Raw genomic sequence first — 16,408 nt, 5'->3', positions numbered from 1 at the left:
TTTTTTCTCCAAAAATACCTCGCTGCGCATTTGAAAAAGACTGCAATTCCAATTTCCAACTGTTTTCGTATGGAAGAAACCCACTACCACAGCAAGTACCGTAATAATAAAATTATAGGGTCAGCCAAGTCATTAACATCAGTGGAATGGATCAATTTCTTTTGATGTTAGTTAAATTACAAAGAAATAAACCTGATTTTGAGATGGCAAAATTTATTGGCATTAGTCTGCTACTGCTGTTGAGAATATATTTGTTACGTGGGTAAATTTTGTTTATGAATTATGGAAAAAATAGATATTTGGCTTAGTCGCTCACTGGTTAGCTGTTATTATATGCTAGATTTATTTAAGCTATATCATCCAGCTACCAGAGTGATAATAGATGGTACAGAAATACCCATATCAAAATCAAAAAACCCTACAGCGCAACAAACAATATTTAGTAGCTACAAATACCACAACACTAAAATTATTGGTGGGCGCTACATTTGTTCAGTTCATCTCGTATCGTTTTGTTCAGAATTCATATGGATATGCAGGCTCTACCAGTGACCGTCAAATAATCGAAAGTTTTTTTCCCTTTTAGCTGAAATTGATGAATATTGTTAAATGTCATTGAATATTTCATGTGTTCAATATAAGATAGTGACAATTCACAGATACATAATATAACTTGAACTGTGTTAATTAAATAATAAATTACTTCGTTATAAATTTTTTTTAATAAGAAGTAATTTTAAAAAATCAATTATGTGATTCCTCCACCTTTGGTTTTTTGAAGTCGGCTAAACATTCCAAAAGTCTAAACTCTGTAGTCTTTAGTCTGTGTTAAAAATAAAAATCAATTGAATGGAAATTGGAAGATCGGATATCAATTTTATAAAACAATCAATTCTGAATAGGTTTAGTTATTTTTAGTATATTCTTAATTCTAAGAATATGAAGTACATTTAATAATTCTATTTAAAAGAAAAAAATATAGAAAAAACTTACTGTACCATTTAGCTAATATTCAACAAAACTGGCGTCCGAAAATTTTCCGAAGGTACCAACCAATACATTTTTAGGAACTACTTTCGTTAAAAACCGATCCAAATCCATAATTATAAGCTATGACTCTTTGCAGAAAATGCTTGATGGGTGGTACTGCCGCTCAATAGCCAATATGCAAGCTAATGAAGAAGCAAGTGTAAATAGTGCAGTGGCTGATACTTCTCAAGCAGAATCAAATAAAGACTATTCTAGTGACAGTAGCAGTGATCCGGAGAACGAACCTAATTATCGAGCACAATACTTAACTCTTAAAAAGAAATTAAAATATCTAATATATGTATGTTTTTGAGCAAATTGATATTTTTAGCAGTCATTGACTTCGTTTTAAATTTTCCCTGTTAATATTTTGCAGGAAAATGAATGTTTTCAAGATGCCCTACGATCAAGCCAAAAACGATTATTAAAGGTAACAAGAGATCGGTCTTTTCTATTAGACAGATTATTACAGTATGAAAAGCCAGACAGTAGTTCATCAGAAAGTGAAGATACAGAATCTTCAGATGACACAAGTTGTACTAACACAGATGGATCAAAATGGTAAAAGTTTAATGTTATGAATAATAATCATGTATTTACTAATGAGTATATTCAGTTATACCTAAATATAAATTTTAAATTCTAGGAAGAAAATGGAAGCAAATATAAGTCAAGCTCCTCTAACAACACCATCACCAATTAACAAAAGTATCAATAGTAATATCAAAAGGAAAAGAGCTGTATCTAAAAAAACTACAAATATCAATAATCCTGTAAGACAAAAATGATATGCCTAAGAAATGTTTTAACTGATGATAGGTGGTAAAACTATGAAGTTACTTCTAGTCCTTGAGGTTTATGTCTGATTAGTGAAATATATTCTTTAGTATTAGACTCCTAAGTATTTATGTATTCCAAGAATACCAATTTTGTTATAGTTTTAACTAGTGCGTATTTTTAAAAGCTAAATGCTTCATGTTAATATTTCCATTAAATGAGTCAAAATGATTGTTACCTATTTATTAAAAATTTTATTATTTTTTGCCACTCAAAGATATATTTTAACCCTTTTACTTTTTAATTTTGGTTTCTTGTTCTGAAAAATAAAACTATAGTTAAATTTTACATGCACGCTTTGGTAGTTTTTATTACTCATGTTTTATGACACAGTTTTGTATGTATCTATCAGTGATCAAAGAATACATTTCATAGGTATAACACCATTGTTGCTGTTGCATGATTTGAAAGTTTTTTTTTAGTAAATTTAGAGTGACTAGAATCTATAGTCAAAATTACATAGTAGAAGAAATGATTATATTTAATACTTTACATAAATAAACTACATCCATTATTTGGTACTTATGACATTGTTTCAGCATCAAGGTAATTCCAATATGATGGCTAAGGCATCACCTGGACTTGGATTTGGCCTTAATAACAGTGACGGTCATATGACACCTGAAGAAGTGGAACGTCATTTACAATCACGTCAAACATTTCTGAAACTTTTGCCTGAGCGTGCTCCACCTACAGTGCCAACAGAAATGTTTAGCAATGATCCATCTCTTGACAGGTAAAAAAACTATACATTGGAAATTTTATTTATAAATTTAAATATGATAATATGATTTATTGTTTCAGTGAATCTAATGATGTATTGGAAACATCACCAATTGTTGAAGAATGGTTTGATTAACATTATATTTTAAATTCGATGGAAATTGTTTTTCTTCGAATTAAACTAATACAATGGATAACAATCTACATAAGACTTGTATACAATGATAGAAACTCAATAACATTGTACTTTTCAACAATGTTAACTCTGTCCAGTATCACATTAAGATCTAACTGTAGAGTTAAATAAAAATTAAAAAATCCGTTGTGTATTTGATTAAATATTTTATTGAGACAATATATTTTAATAGATATAACATGATTTCAAAGCCCAAGAAGATAACTATATTTTGTCTTTTGAAACTAGGTCAAAACTTTTTCTAAATGTACATAAATCACAAACTTATCTATGTATTTGCAGTAAGCGCACCGAATATGTCTCTAATATGATAGTGCTGAAATATTTTATACATACATTATGTAGGAGTAAACACATATAAAGATAAAGTTTCAACAAATCTATCATGCCACTCATATTAGCATTCTACACAATTTTATAACAACATATAATATCCTATTTAACTACCATATTCTAAACATTATAATAGTTGAGAATCAGTAATCTATTAAAAAATAACTCTTATATGAGATTCCCTTAACACAGAACATAAAATGTTTATTGAATTAATGCTTGAAGGGTTTTAAAAGTAAATTAATTTATTAACTGCCCAAGTCTTATGTTTATAATAAAATAAAATATGGGTACTTTGTTATCATTACTTTAAAATCCGAAATGGCGTGAGTGCTATTAAACTACACAAAATTCATTATTACTATAAGTGTCCACGTAACAACTATTGATACTATAAATATTTCAAGATTTCTACAATATTTCATACATACTTTTATAATATAAACTATCTGAGATGCTTTTATTTGATTTATTATAAAGACAGTTAGTAACAGTGAGTTGCTACTTTAAATGATTACATAAAAGTAGCATGGAAAATAGTTGTCTTAAACACACATTTTATAATTATAGCTCCTACATAAATAAACACAAAACTGAAAAAATAAGTTATGGGAATGTCTTTGAGCATTTTTAAAACAATTAAGCATACTATTTAACAACTTGTAAAACACTAAATTTTTATACACCTATGATAATTAACAGTTATTTTTGGGTTCAAGTATAGAATATTTTTAAATAATAATGTACAAATGCTTTCAAGTGGTGGTTAACAATTTTGCCATAATTCTATGTTTTAGGAGGTTAAAGAAAAAATATTTTTGATCCCAGTTTTCCATTATGGTGTCTTGTAATAAATATATTTTATTATCATTAAATTTTGTATGTAACTCATAAGAACTATTCCAACAAATGTTTGATACATTTTTTTATGGCTCCAAAGTAATTAAAAATATATTATACATATTTAAATAATTTAAAAAAAAACTTGCATAGTTTGCCCAAAAACATTTAGTTTCAATATTGTCTGTAGTTTTAATCTCCAAAAAGAAATTGGCATCGGCATGTAACTTGAAAAGATCTCTGTTAGTTGAGGAAAATTCGATCATCTTTAGCCGCATCAACCTCTCTCAAACTCTTTCCAAGTTATGGGCCAAAATCCCTAAATTAACCTGTTTTGTACCAATATGCTATAGCCTTTAGATATTAATAGTTAATGCCAAAAAGCATATATCTTGATTTCTAAAATAATATAAGTTTAATTAATACTTAAAAAAAACACTAAGAAACCAATACATGAATATTCATTAAAGAATATAATAAAGATCATTACAATAATTTACAACATAAAACCTACATTAAAATAATTTCAAATATATTATTTTTTAATTTATGTACTTTATGTATGATTTTTCCAGTGTAAAACAAAAAATATACATATAAAACAATTTAATATAACATGCATATATTTTTATTTATACATTACCAGTAAAAAAACTCAGTACTGAGAGCTTCAAAGTTAAGCATTTTAATCTACAATGGCATTGCACCAATAACATTATACATGAGTAATTCCGAAGTATCTATGTTATAATTGATAATTTAGAACTGATCTGCCAACAGATTACAAACTTCTTGAGAAACTGTTTCTTTACTTGATCTCACAGTTAATCTATACATTTGAGCTTGCTTATTTGGTTCTAATCTCATCAGGCAACCAACTTGTTGAAGTCTTGTATGGACAATCCCAGCACACACAAAATTGTCGGGGTTGGGATCAATACCATCTAATATCTGCATACCAAAACCAGCTAATTTGGTATGAGTCGCATGTAAATCAATGGAACCTTGTGCCTTGAATATCTTTTGCGCTCGTTGTTGTTCACCACCTAAGTTCTTCCATCGTGCAAAAAATGATTCACCATTCATTTCAGTTGGTTCAAAAAATTTGTTCAAAGTGAGCGGAAGCTTCATTGAAATTATTTGTGGAACATTATTGTAAACAAAAGTAACAGACATGATTGGGGAATCTGCAAAATCTTCAATACATTCAGCTGTAAGCATCTGTTGAATTTGGGCACCTGCTTCTAAAACTGGCTCCATAGGTTTCATTTGCACATTAAGTTTGTGCAAGTCTGTCCAAATCAATTCTGGGTGAACATTTTGAATGGGGAACTGCGTCTTATTTCCATAGAATAAACCAATTCTACCAAGATTTTGTCTATATTCACTTTTGACTCCGATTTGAATTAAATCATTTTCAAAAAGTACCCCATTGTTTTTGAATAAAAACTTTTTTATATTATTTTGTTGTACTGTAGTAGGACTAATTTTTGGTGCAGTATAAAGGTCTCCTAAAACATCCAGTAGACCGTTGCCTGTATTGTTGGCAGAACTCCCTGGAGGAGTTGTTAATCCCAAAAGATCTGTACTGACACTATTTGAGTTTGTAGAATTATGAATAACTGGAGCTGGTGTTGCAACTGGTTGAGGGCTCTTGGACTCTCTAATATCATCAGGAATACGACCAGGCTTTTTCTTTTTCAGTACAGCTAATATTGATGACTCTCTTTCTGGAAATGCTGGCATTTCTTCTAGCACTGTAGCTAAAACATCAGAACTCGCCACAATACTTAACTGCAAGTATTCTGAAGCACGCTGTTGTAATTCTACATCCGCAGAACGCAAATTAGAATCAGCACGAAATACTTCCTGGACTCTTAATTTTATTTCTGGGAAAAGATTCACAAGTTTTATATATGTTGATAAAAGTAAAGCTCTAGTAGCTGCAGAACATAAGTGGTACTTTGAATGGAGAAGTTCAAATTGTACTTGTGGAGATGATCTGGTATCACCCGCTATTAAATTTCCAAATTCTCCTAAGATATATCCCCCAACTTTCACCATATTTTCATGACATGTAGGTGCTTGCAAAGCTTCAAAAACAGTTTTAGCTGCGTAGGCCTGCACTTCTTCTCTATTAATAACAATTTGTATAACTCTGTACCACACCTCTTCAGATACATAATCACCTGCAATTCTGATAAGGTTCAAGATGACATCCACATACCATGTAAAATCTGTAGCATATTTTTCTGCTAAAATAGCAACTTTTAAAACCATTTCTTCCCTGATAGAATAGTCTGCAGTTTCAAGATAGGCAAGCATTTCTTGAACAATTTCTTCAGCATTTGTTTTATCACACATAGCATAAAGTAAATCAACTGCCTGTTGGCGAACTGACACATCTTTTTCCATTTTCATTGAAAGTATGACAACTTCTTGATGTTTTTTTACAGCTTCATGAGAGAATTCTGATGTAGCCAAATGGCACATTGATTCAAGAGCTAAGTAACGTAGATTAGTCTCACGATTACTCAAAAACTGTCCAAGTTGATTACATGCACGCACCAGTAAGTTTGGCTCACTATCATTGTGAATAATCAAGCTTATAGCTTCAAAGAGAACAGCATTTTTTGCATTTGAATGTTGTACTTTTTTAGATTTTGGTGGTTCCTGTGCTTTATTAAAAATGGTTTCTAAACATTCAGATAATCTACCTCTCACTCCTGGCTCTTCAGAAGGGGGTGTATAATTTTGAAGAAGCCTTAATAATTTCACTGAAAGCCAAGGAGCTGGCACAAAGTAGTATGTATAATCTTGTAAGTCGGTATAACTTGCAGTGACAATTCTACTCAATCTTGCAACAGCCAGCGTGACACATCCTTTATACTCTTCAGGATTTTTCTTAACTAAAGCATCAATAAGTGATGTAGCTGCAGTTACTACACCCATATGAGGATCATTTAACAAGTGTATTATTCTCGAGGTCCATTCACCTCCTGGTATAATTTCTGGTGATTTTCGGAAAAGCCTAAGAAGGCATAGAGCAGCTGACTGTTTCACTACATCCATAGTGTCACCAGAAACAAGTAATTTGGGAATCTCAGTACCAAAGGCCTCTGCCATCTCTTTGCTGCCAATATTAGCAATGCACTGAAGTGCCAGGTTGACGTGAATAGGGTTTCGAGATTGCAGGTCATTTTTAATACTCTGTATGATTAGCTTGATAAGATCACTATTAGTATTGACCAAGACAGATATAAATAAGTAGCCTATTTGCTTTTCTGAATATTTGTTAGAGGATAGTAAGTTAACTGCTTCCATGTGACCAAAGTCAATATCATGACCAAGTAGAAATATAAAAAGAAGCTTACATACATACTTCTTTTTCTGGTATCCATCCAGAGTCTTATCGCCTTTGAACTTACTTCTTATGTTAGCTAGCTCTTTGTTTATTCTCTTTATCTCGGCTTCTTTACTTTTGCAGTTTCTTATATCTGATATGAAGACAGCCAGTCCTCGCATACCATCTCCCCTGACGGCAGGCATATTGCCAAGTGACTTATCGAACACCAGTTTTATGCCTTTTTGAACCCTTTGATCAAGAATAGGTTACGTTATTTGTTAAAATGATTAAATTAAATTGAAAACGTTTTGAAAACTTGTAATAACAGAAATAAGCAATTCCGAAAAACTAGTTAGATTTATTAATCACTACTACCTCCGAGCTTTCTTCTACAACGCCTTCCCACATTATCTATGAAAGATAGAAATGTCAAATCTCAATGAACTTTTGTTTATGGATCAATAAATAAAGAATGGTGTACACATATTCAGAAATAACAATATTAAAAATACCTTTTCAAAAAAATATATGTTTTTAATTATTTTCGATATAATGTCGTACATCATTTATTTAAATTATCGTATTAAAGAGTAATGAAAATATTATTGACTTGAATATAAAATATTTAAACAATATAAAGCTTATTGCTTTCTCTGCATATGAAAACTCACATGCCATAGAAGGAACTATTTATATTTTTATTGATGGTGGAAATACATCATAGTTCATAATATAATTATTCCCATTGAGGCCCTGTCCTTGTCCTTATCCTACTTTACCTACACTTTGGATCTGCAGTTTAAGATATTTCTTTTCAGTCTTATAACTCTTATAGACAATTTGCTAATAGTATCAGGTTTCTCTTCAATGTCCAAATAAATATCATTAAAACCACTAATAGTAAACCACGAGCTGTAAAAGCTACGGTTAAGCGGACGTACTATATAAAATATTTATTTACTGTGGTTTAAACGTGATCAACCTTTGACGTAACGTAACTACTGACTGCTTCCTTTCGTTTTCATTTTTGATTTTTCAATCAAATGGCTCAGTGATTGTGCGCACTTCACTTTAATATGCGATTATTCATAGTAGATACTGATTAGAATTGAATATTGTTATGTGATTTTAAACGATTTAAATGATATGGGTTTCTTTACAAATTGTTCTTTGTGATAAGTCTAATACAACCAAGCGAGTGAATGATGCATTCTATATTTTGGACAGGCAGAGTTTTATCACGTGCTATAAGAAATGGACTTTCGAATTTATCGAGTGCAGCTGAATTAAATGTTTCCAAAAAGAAACATCCATATTTAGTGTCAGTGGTTTGTGGTTTTCCTAAAGATATTGCGAATGGGAGGTCTCATAAAGGACAGTTTGGCGACGATGCCTGGTTCTCCACTACCTTCAACAATGCAGATGTCATTGGTATTTTTTAACTTACTATTGACTATTCTTTAACCAGAATCTTTTATTTATAGATTTAAATGGCTTGTACATTGTTAGATACCGAGCTTAGGTTATATAGGTGTTATGTACAATATACAAAACTGATTGTCTGTGCTTTCCATTAAATACTTATCTAGAGTAAGTACTTAAAAGAGAGTACAACAATAATGTTATTATTGATATTTTAAAGGTGTTGCTGATGGTGTGGGGGGCTGGAGGGCATATGGCATTGATCCTGGAGAATTCTCCTCTTACCTTATGAAAACTTGTGAGAGACTTGTGAGAATGGGCCATTTCAAGTTATCAGAACCAGGAGACCTTTTAGCAAAGTCATACTATGAATTGTTAGAACACAAGAAACCAATTTTAGGTGAACAAAAAATTTAGCTTATTGTTTAATGAAAAAGATAGTAATAATGTTGTTTTTCTTCTCTTTTAGATGTGTTGTTATTTCAAGATTTATAAAAAGTTAATATTATAGCTAATAAAATGTTATTTTTTAAAGTATAATTTTCAGAAATCACCTATTATAAAGAGAACCATAATATAATGGTCTTATTTAATTTACAGGAAGTAGCACAGCCTGTGTTATGATACTGGACCGCAATGAGAGTATAATGCGAGCAGCAAATATTGGTGACAGTGGATATATGGTGGTGAGAGGGAACCGCATAGTACACAGGTCACATGAACAACAGCACTACTTTAATACACCATACCAACTAAGTCTGCCGCCACCGGGACATGATAGGAATGTGTTAAGTGATAGGTCAGTATTTATTTTGATTGGAAATAACAGTTACTAAGGGAAAACTAAATGCTGTCTGAAATCAGTAATTATGACAAGCTTCCCTGTGGTTTTATATTTACAGTTAATTTAATAGCAATTGTTTTATAAATATACATATATCTAGTAGGTAAAGGTATTTATAAACAATATTTATAGGAGGTTTGGTTTTGGTAAGAGTGTTAAAAAAACTATAAAATACTTTTCAACGCATGGTTTAAAAATTATACAAAATTCACTTAATATAATGCAACAATTTTATGTATATCCATATTTTATTTTTAAATTCTATTATATGTTTTGTTAATTAAGTTTTACGGTAAACATTTAATAAAGAACTTAATTCAAGTAAAAAATTTACAGAAATCCTATAAGAAGTCAGAATATTCTATAGTATGAGGAATGAGATTTAGGTTTGATTATTGACAACTTGTTATCTAACGCAGACGTTAGAATAGCAAAAGGTTAGAAATAGAAGATAATAATAATACAAGTAAACATCATTCAAGGTTTTTAAATTAATATTATTAGATGGTTGCAATATGAAACAACATTTCAATAATAACAAATACACATGGTAGTGAAATCATAAGAAACTCATTTTAAAATAAACTTGTAGTGATAAAACAAGTATTATATATATATAGATAAATTAATTTAAAAATAAGTAACATATATCTATAAATGTATATTTCTGTCTCGTTTTTAATTGCGTGGTCAGTTGAGACTAGATTTAAAGAGAAATATGATAATGCTTCCCACTGAAGTATTTCCCAACCAATTCGACTTAGGGTCCTTCAAGAAAAGAGCGTACCAATGATTCAAAGGCCGGCAGCAACGCACTCGCGAGCCCTCTGGCATTGAGTGACCATGGGCGGCGGTGTCACTTGGCATCAGATGAGCCTCCTGCCCATTTGTCCCGTTCTATAAATAAAAATTATATATCTGTTATACGCCGTAATTTATAAAAGTTCACAGACAATATAGATAAAGAGAAACATAAATAGTAGTCAGCTTTTGAACGGTCTACAGAATTATTACTCAGTTCTTGCGTAATATTAACATAGCTAATTTATTTACACTGTACCAGCTTAAGAATTGTTATTGTGATTTTTAGTCCATTTATCGAGAACTAGACATTCTTATATTGGCTAAGGTAACTCAGCTAGCCGAATATATATCCATAATGAAGCAGATTATTTTAAACTAAAAGTTTCATGTTACATTTACGTTTGATAAATCATGATCTTACGTTGGAATAATAATATGTAAAGATAGTTTTGTTTCATTTTGTGCTTTACTGAATCATTTTATATTTTAAACATTAACGATAAGGTTACACCTTTAAGAATATTTAGGCGAAGGTATGGGTTTACATAGAACAGAAATTTAAGTTTAAAATTTCCCACGGGTCATAAGACCTGTCGCGTCTCCAACCCATTGGTCATGTGCTCGTCCAAAGAAACTGTTGTTGTTTCTGTGCAGTCTAATATTAGAATTTTTAGCTCATTGGATATATGCCAGCCCACACTCACGTGCATAGTGTAATTCGTAAAATAGGATTATTGTGTACATTTAAAAACAAACGAAACAGAAATCTTATTTAAGAATGTCAAGGCGTCGTAAGTTTTGGCGTTGGTATATAATATATTATATATAGTATCAAAAAGATGAATTATTATTTGTACACTTCTTATCAAAAATAAAATATGTCCAAGGTGTAACTTAATAGTTTGAACTCTTCAGTTCTACCTTTAAATAATGTCTTTGATATCAAAATAATACTTTTTAAAATAAAATACGTTTATTATGGAATATAAGATAGAGGTATCACTTATTTCACATCATTAAATTTGAATCGGTAGACCCTATTGACTACTCATCGGCAAAGAAGACAGAGGGTGTAGGCCGAAAGAAAAAGCCGGTGTAAAAAACTCTCAGTACTCTTTTAAAATAGCAAATTATCATACAAAAAGACCGTTCGATTATTTTCGCGTGGTTATCTTCGATTCGAGCATAACTGTAAGGGTTTTATAAAAACGTAAGCTAGGGGCTGTTAAATAATAGCAAAATGGCACGATGGAAAAACCCAATATGTATGTTTTAGTAAGGGGGTTTCTAGGGCGCCCATGCGGGGATTTCGCGGGTACCTCGATCTCGTCAGAAAATCATATACCCTTCAGGGGAGTAACCTTCCACCATGTATTGTACCACTACCATATATGGACCATTAGTATAGTGGGGTGCGTTGATGGAAGCCCGTCTGATTATTAAAAAAATCGTTTCATCCATTTTCGATGGTTTTTAGCGGTTGTCATGTGGTGTATATCACCCAGTCAGATGTTTTTCGTAATACTTATATTATTTTCTTCAAAAAAAAATTTCGAGCACGTCCAAAACATCAATCATTTAAGACACTTTTGAGTTAATTAAACATTTCCATTGAACATCTGACCCTGTCAGTGGGGATTACAAATTACAAGTACAAGTTAATTGTTAGATTATATCTATCGGTTATCACTTATCAGAAAGACAGCGCGTATAATGTCTGATGCGCTCCACAATTTCCACTTCCAGTGATTGTTTCTTTCTTAACGTAAACCTTTTTTTGTTTTGCACCTTATCTTCAAAATCCAATAGGTATGACGCTTTAGTACTGAAAATTTTGCATCCCCGGCTTTTATTTCGGGCTATTAATAACATCGTCATCGGCTGTTACGACGATCGGTTTTTACGACTAAATATGACTTATGAGTAGTACCTTCGATGTCGTTATAACAGATTTTGACTGTATTTCTTAAAACACGAGTTGATTGAATTTAATTGTAAAAAAAAAATCTTAAAATTACAGGCCAGAATCGGCTGAAACTGCCGAGTTCAAAGTAGAAAGCGGGGACGTAATTCTTGTAGCGACCGATGGAGTATTCGACAACGTGCCAGTAACAGTATTGGTGGCCGAGATGCGCAGAGCGCAGGGCATGGACAACGACTCCCAGAAGTTGCAGGCCGTGGCGAACTCCATTGCTTGGATGGCGCGCAATCTCTCCTTCGATGGCTGTTATATGTCGCCGTTCGCCAAGAGCGCGCGCCAGAACGGCATAGATGCCATAGGTGAGTCTACAAACGTTTATTGTTGGCTTAGTGGGTTCAGCGTGCGACTGTCATCCCTTAGGTCTTAGATTCGATCCCCGGCTGTGCACCAATGGACTTTCTGTCTATGTGCGCATTTAAAATTCGCTCGAAAGGTCGACAGCGTGTGTCAGGCACAGGAGGCTGATCACCTAAGTAGGTGATCATTTGTCAATCCAATAGGCGCCTGCCTATAACAGATAACTAACAGATACAGAAATCTGAGGCCCAGACCTAAAAAGGTTGTAGCGCCACTGTTTAATTTTTTAATTTATTAATATTATAAACACACTATCTTTCCCAGTTTGACTTTTGCTTAATAAGATTTCTTAAATCCTATTTCTCAAAGGGTTGGGAATCTAAGAAGAGAGCGTTCGCATGTCATAAATGGTAAACAACGGTGGAAGGTCCATTGTCCTATAAAAATGTAGATAAACAGCTTAATTAATTTATGATGTCTTATCATTTGGTGTCACTCGGAAAATAAACGTGACTTTATACCTCTATACGGTGTTTTTAAATTTATGTAAGAATTATTTCAGTAGAACCACAATTCGAAGATTTGATTAAAATGGACGGGCAACCTAATGGTAAATAATGAATTTGCTTTTATTATATAGAAAGTTAATTACTATTACTATATAGTAGCGGATATATAAAATAAAATAAAAAGTGCCCAAGCGGGGAAGCAGGGGTCCATGCGTTCTAAAGAAGGGATGGTGATCCATAACTGCAAGTACTGGACCCGATCTCCCCTAGCTATTTCTAAAAGCGTATGGCCCGGTCTGTGAAGGATGCTTGCTGTGTCAAGTATCTTCACAAATCAACAATGGGCGTGGAGAGGCGGGAAGCGGATAAGGCTCTGCTGTTACCGCATCCCGCCTAAGGCGATTTGGTGGCGTCTTGGGGTTGTGGGTATTCACAGTCGCGCGTCCCACATAACCCTCCCGCACTAAGCAGTCGCACCGCGGTAAGACATGCGCATTGCGCAATGCATGTCCCCAAGTAAAAAAAAATAGTAGCGGATATTTGTTGATGTATCATGTAATATTTAAACCTCAAATATTACCTTATTTATTGCGATTGCCTAAATCGAGCGTTGATAGTTTGTGTAAAATTTTGAAAACAATTGGAATAAAGTCATTACTTTATTACATTTAAAACATAATTTAAAAGCATAGGATATAATTGATTTGGGAACTGGTACCAAATTTAGGTATTTTTTATAATATATTGTGTAATATGCACATAGTAGATGAATTTTGATTTGAAGAATGTTTTGTCACATTTATCAAAGTGTGTCAAGAATGATAAGGAAACACATTCAAAAGCTATTTCAGGCTTATAGTTCGTTTATTATAAAGGTTAAGTCGTATTATTTCAACGATAATTAGTGATACTGTAGGTAGGTCTTACCCTACCTTGAATACCATAGTTTGTTAAAAATAATTTAGTAAAAATGTCTATATATCTATTTTGTAATTTTGGGGCACGTAATAAAACACATTCAAAGCATCGGACATGACTTACAAAGTGTTTACTTGAAACTCGAAAGTTGTATATTATTAGGAAATAATTTACTTTTAAAAGCTTACCAACGCTTATTTAAAATACATAATATATTATTAACAACAAATGTTTTTTATTATCTCCATGTTTAATTATAGTTCTAAGTTTTGAACAAATTCGGCGGCTTGTGATTTTCTGTATGTTAAAATAGATCAAAGTCGGTTCTGTATGTTAGCCGCGAAAATAATTTTGCATTTAAGTGCAATCTTCGTTATAATAATGGCATCATTACCTCTATTCATATAATATTCTGGTCTGTCTTTATAAACAATTTTTTTTTCAGGTGGAAAACCAGATGATATAACAGTGCTTCTGGCAATAGTGGCGCTATGAAGGCATCGTTTGACTGTTTTAGTTTAAATTTTATTTGTTTTGAATAGTCCTTCCAAATTAGAATCGACACCAAAAATTAAGAAAATTTGTTATCTTGACATCTTTCGGAATATATTTTATTTCACAAAACTAAAGACATCCATGGAAGACCTTGGGCATTCGTGATGAATGTAAAAATAGTGAATCTGGTATGCTTTATTTAAAAAACAATGTGTGGTTGTTATAATTTAAGATTTGTAGCAGGTGCTCATGCCATAAAAAAGGTTCTGATCAACTTCTGGAAAATATTTCTATTGAGTCCTCTATAGACTTAGTATGAAATATTACTTGGAAAGTCAATTATATGTTACATTTTAAATAGTAAAATTATTGCATTTGATAACATTAAAGGTTTAATGCAATATTCAGATTTAAAAAGTTGTGATGTTAATATTGTTTGATTGAAGACTGATTCTAGTATAAATGTGTTGTTTTGTAAATAACTGGAATGGTATTGTGTCTATTTAATTTTTATAAACTTTTACCTTCAAACTAATTCTTATCTATTAAAATACTGATACATTTTAGTTTATCCATTCTTTCTACACTTTGTAAAATACTAGCTAATGTTCTGGTATACCCTAAAAAAATTACCTTTCATAAATTTAAAGTCGTGTACTTAGTTTGCCATTGCAGAAATGATACACTTAAAATATCTATGCAATATAGAATGTTATTTGTAAAGTTTAGTGTGGATCTGTGCAGAAATTCTAACTTTTTTATCTTTTATAATCTATTTAAAAAAATGGTGAATCAGTTTAAGGTATAGTCCTTTTCACGAAAGAAGTCCCCCAGACGCGGCGCTGCAATCGCATGACGTAATGTTGCCATTTATGAGTAAAAAATTTACCTATTTTATTTACATTTAGCAGATGTAATTTATCAAGTAATATTATTTTCTGCATACTTCGATGAAACAATATTTCTGTTATGTAAAAAGTATATACATATTTATTTACTTATATTAGCGGTGTTCTACCTACTTACAGGGAAAAGTTGAGAAGATAGGGTAAAGAAAAGCAATACAATTTTTTATTCAGAGTTTTATTGCAAAATTGTTGGGTTACAATTTTTTTCGAAGTACACACCGCTGTTATACCTTCGTTTGTAATTCTTGTTATAGTTATTTCTGACACACCTGCAATTAAATTATGAACAACTAAAAATAATAATAACTTTAAGTTTATAATGCTTATGTAATATATGTTTTAATTTCAGTTACCTAGTTTCATCACGTTATGTATTTGTTCAATTTTGTCGCAAAAACGAATTTATATCATAAAAGTCCCATCAATACAGCAAAAAAATATTAAATGGCAACTCTAAAAAGTACCTGTTTTGGCGGCAATTCTCTTCCGAACATTGTTTAGTTGTATTAAAACACCTTGATTCTTATGTTCCGCTTCACAGAACTCTTTCACCTTTAATATCATTTCTCGAGCCGAACTTTTTACAACTTTTGGCATTGTAATCAATATTTAAAATGCACTAAGCTAGTTAAAAATTCACAAAAATCTACCACAACAAACGAACTTGATAACATCGACGAATGACAACATTGCCGATCTGTCAAATTTAGTTCCAAAAATATCCGCGGGACTTCTTTCATGAAAAGCACTATACAGTTGACCACTGTGAAAGTTTTTGTATAAGAACCTACTTACTTGACCTAATTTTTTTCTTATTGTAATTTTTGATAGTCTTATGTATGATTAATTGTAAATTATGTAGAAGAATTGGTAATAAATTACGACAAATAAACCTTACTATTGTTTTAATTCTCTTTTAATAGGAA

The 16,408-nt window shown here is 31.6% G+C and overlaps 3 protein-coding genes across 3 annotated transcripts; 2 read left to right on the top strand and 1 right to left on the bottom strand.

Moving 5' to 3' along the window:
- The first annotated feature begins 727 nt into the window (after positions 1-727).
- On the top strand, positions 728-2,909 carry LOC125053591. The gene is made up of 6 exons (XM_047655010.1): positions 728-1,045; positions 1,127-1,330; positions 1,406-1,590; positions 1,676-1,802; positions 2,406-2,602; positions 2,671-2,909. The coding sequence occupies exons 2-6, from the start codon at positions 1,130-1,132 to the stop codon at positions 2,723-2,725; spliced, it is 765 nt and encodes a 254-aa protein (XP_047510966.1). The 5' UTR covers positions 728-1,045; positions 1,127-1,129; the 3' UTR covers positions 2,726-2,909.
- A 5-nt stretch (positions 2,910-2,914) lies between these two features.
- LOC125053590 (AP-2 complex subunit alpha) lies at positions 2,915-7,727 on the bottom strand. The gene has a single exon (XM_047655009.1). It carries the CDS (start codon positions 7,505-7,507, stop codon positions 4,718-4,720), a length of 2,790 nt encoding a protein of 929 aa, XP_047510965.1. The 5' UTR covers positions 7,508-7,727; the 3' UTR covers positions 2,915-4,717.
- A 584-nt stretch (positions 7,728-8,311) lies between these two features.
- LOC125053702 (protein phosphatase PTC7 homolog) lies at positions 8,312-15,140 on the top strand. The gene is made up of 5 exons (XM_047655199.1): positions 8,312-8,735; positions 8,947-9,126; positions 9,327-9,525; positions 12,395-12,654; positions 14,525-15,140. The coding sequence occupies exons 1-5, from the start codon at positions 8,507-8,509 to the stop codon at positions 14,572-14,574; spliced, it is 918 nt and encodes a 305-aa protein (XP_047511155.1). The 5' UTR covers positions 8,312-8,506; the 3' UTR covers positions 14,575-15,140.
- The last annotated feature ends 1,268 nt before the right edge of the window (positions 15,141-16,408 follow it).

The sequence above is a fragment of the Pieris napi genome, chromosome 11 (assembly GCF_905475465.1).
Source record: "Pieris napi chromosome 11, ilPieNapi1.2, whole genome shotgun sequence".
In the NCBI taxonomy this organism is placed as follows: Eukaryota; Metazoa; Arthropoda; class Insecta; order Lepidoptera; family Pieridae; genus Pieris; species Pieris napi.
The sequence above is the reverse complement of the archived record's forward strand: the minus strand, read 5'-3'. Positions and strand labels throughout refer to the sequence as shown.

Bases quoted from the DNA above. Each gene is read 5' to 3' on its own strand.
- LOC125053590 (XM_047655009.1), bottom strand. From the start codon at position 7,507: ATGCCTGCCGTCAGGGGAGATGGTATGCGAGGACTGGCTGTCTTCATA.
- LOC125053591 (XM_047655010.1), top strand. From the start codon at position 1,130: ATGCTTGATGGGTGGTACTGCCGCTCAATAGCCAATATGCAAGCTAAT. The intron at 1,591-1,675 runs GTAAAAGTTTAA...TTTAAATTCTAG, and splicing joins AACACAGATGGATCAAAATG to GAAGAAAATGGAAGCAAATA. The intron at 1,803-2,405 runs GTAAGACAAAAA...ACATTGTTTCAG, and splicing joins CTACAAATATCAATAATCCT to CATCAAGGTAATTCCAATAT.
- LOC125053702 (XM_047655199.1), top strand. From the start codon at position 8,507: ATGATGCATTCTATATTTTGGACAGGCAGAGTTTTATCACGTGCTATA. The intron at 9,127-9,326 runs GTGAACAAAAAA...TTTAATTTACAG, and splicing joins ACACAAGAAACCAATTTTAG to GAAGTAGCACAGCCTGTGTT. The intron at 9,526-12,394 runs GTCAGTATTTAT...TTAAAATTACAG, and splicing joins AGGAATGTGTTAAGTGATAG to GCCAGAATCGGCTGAAACTG.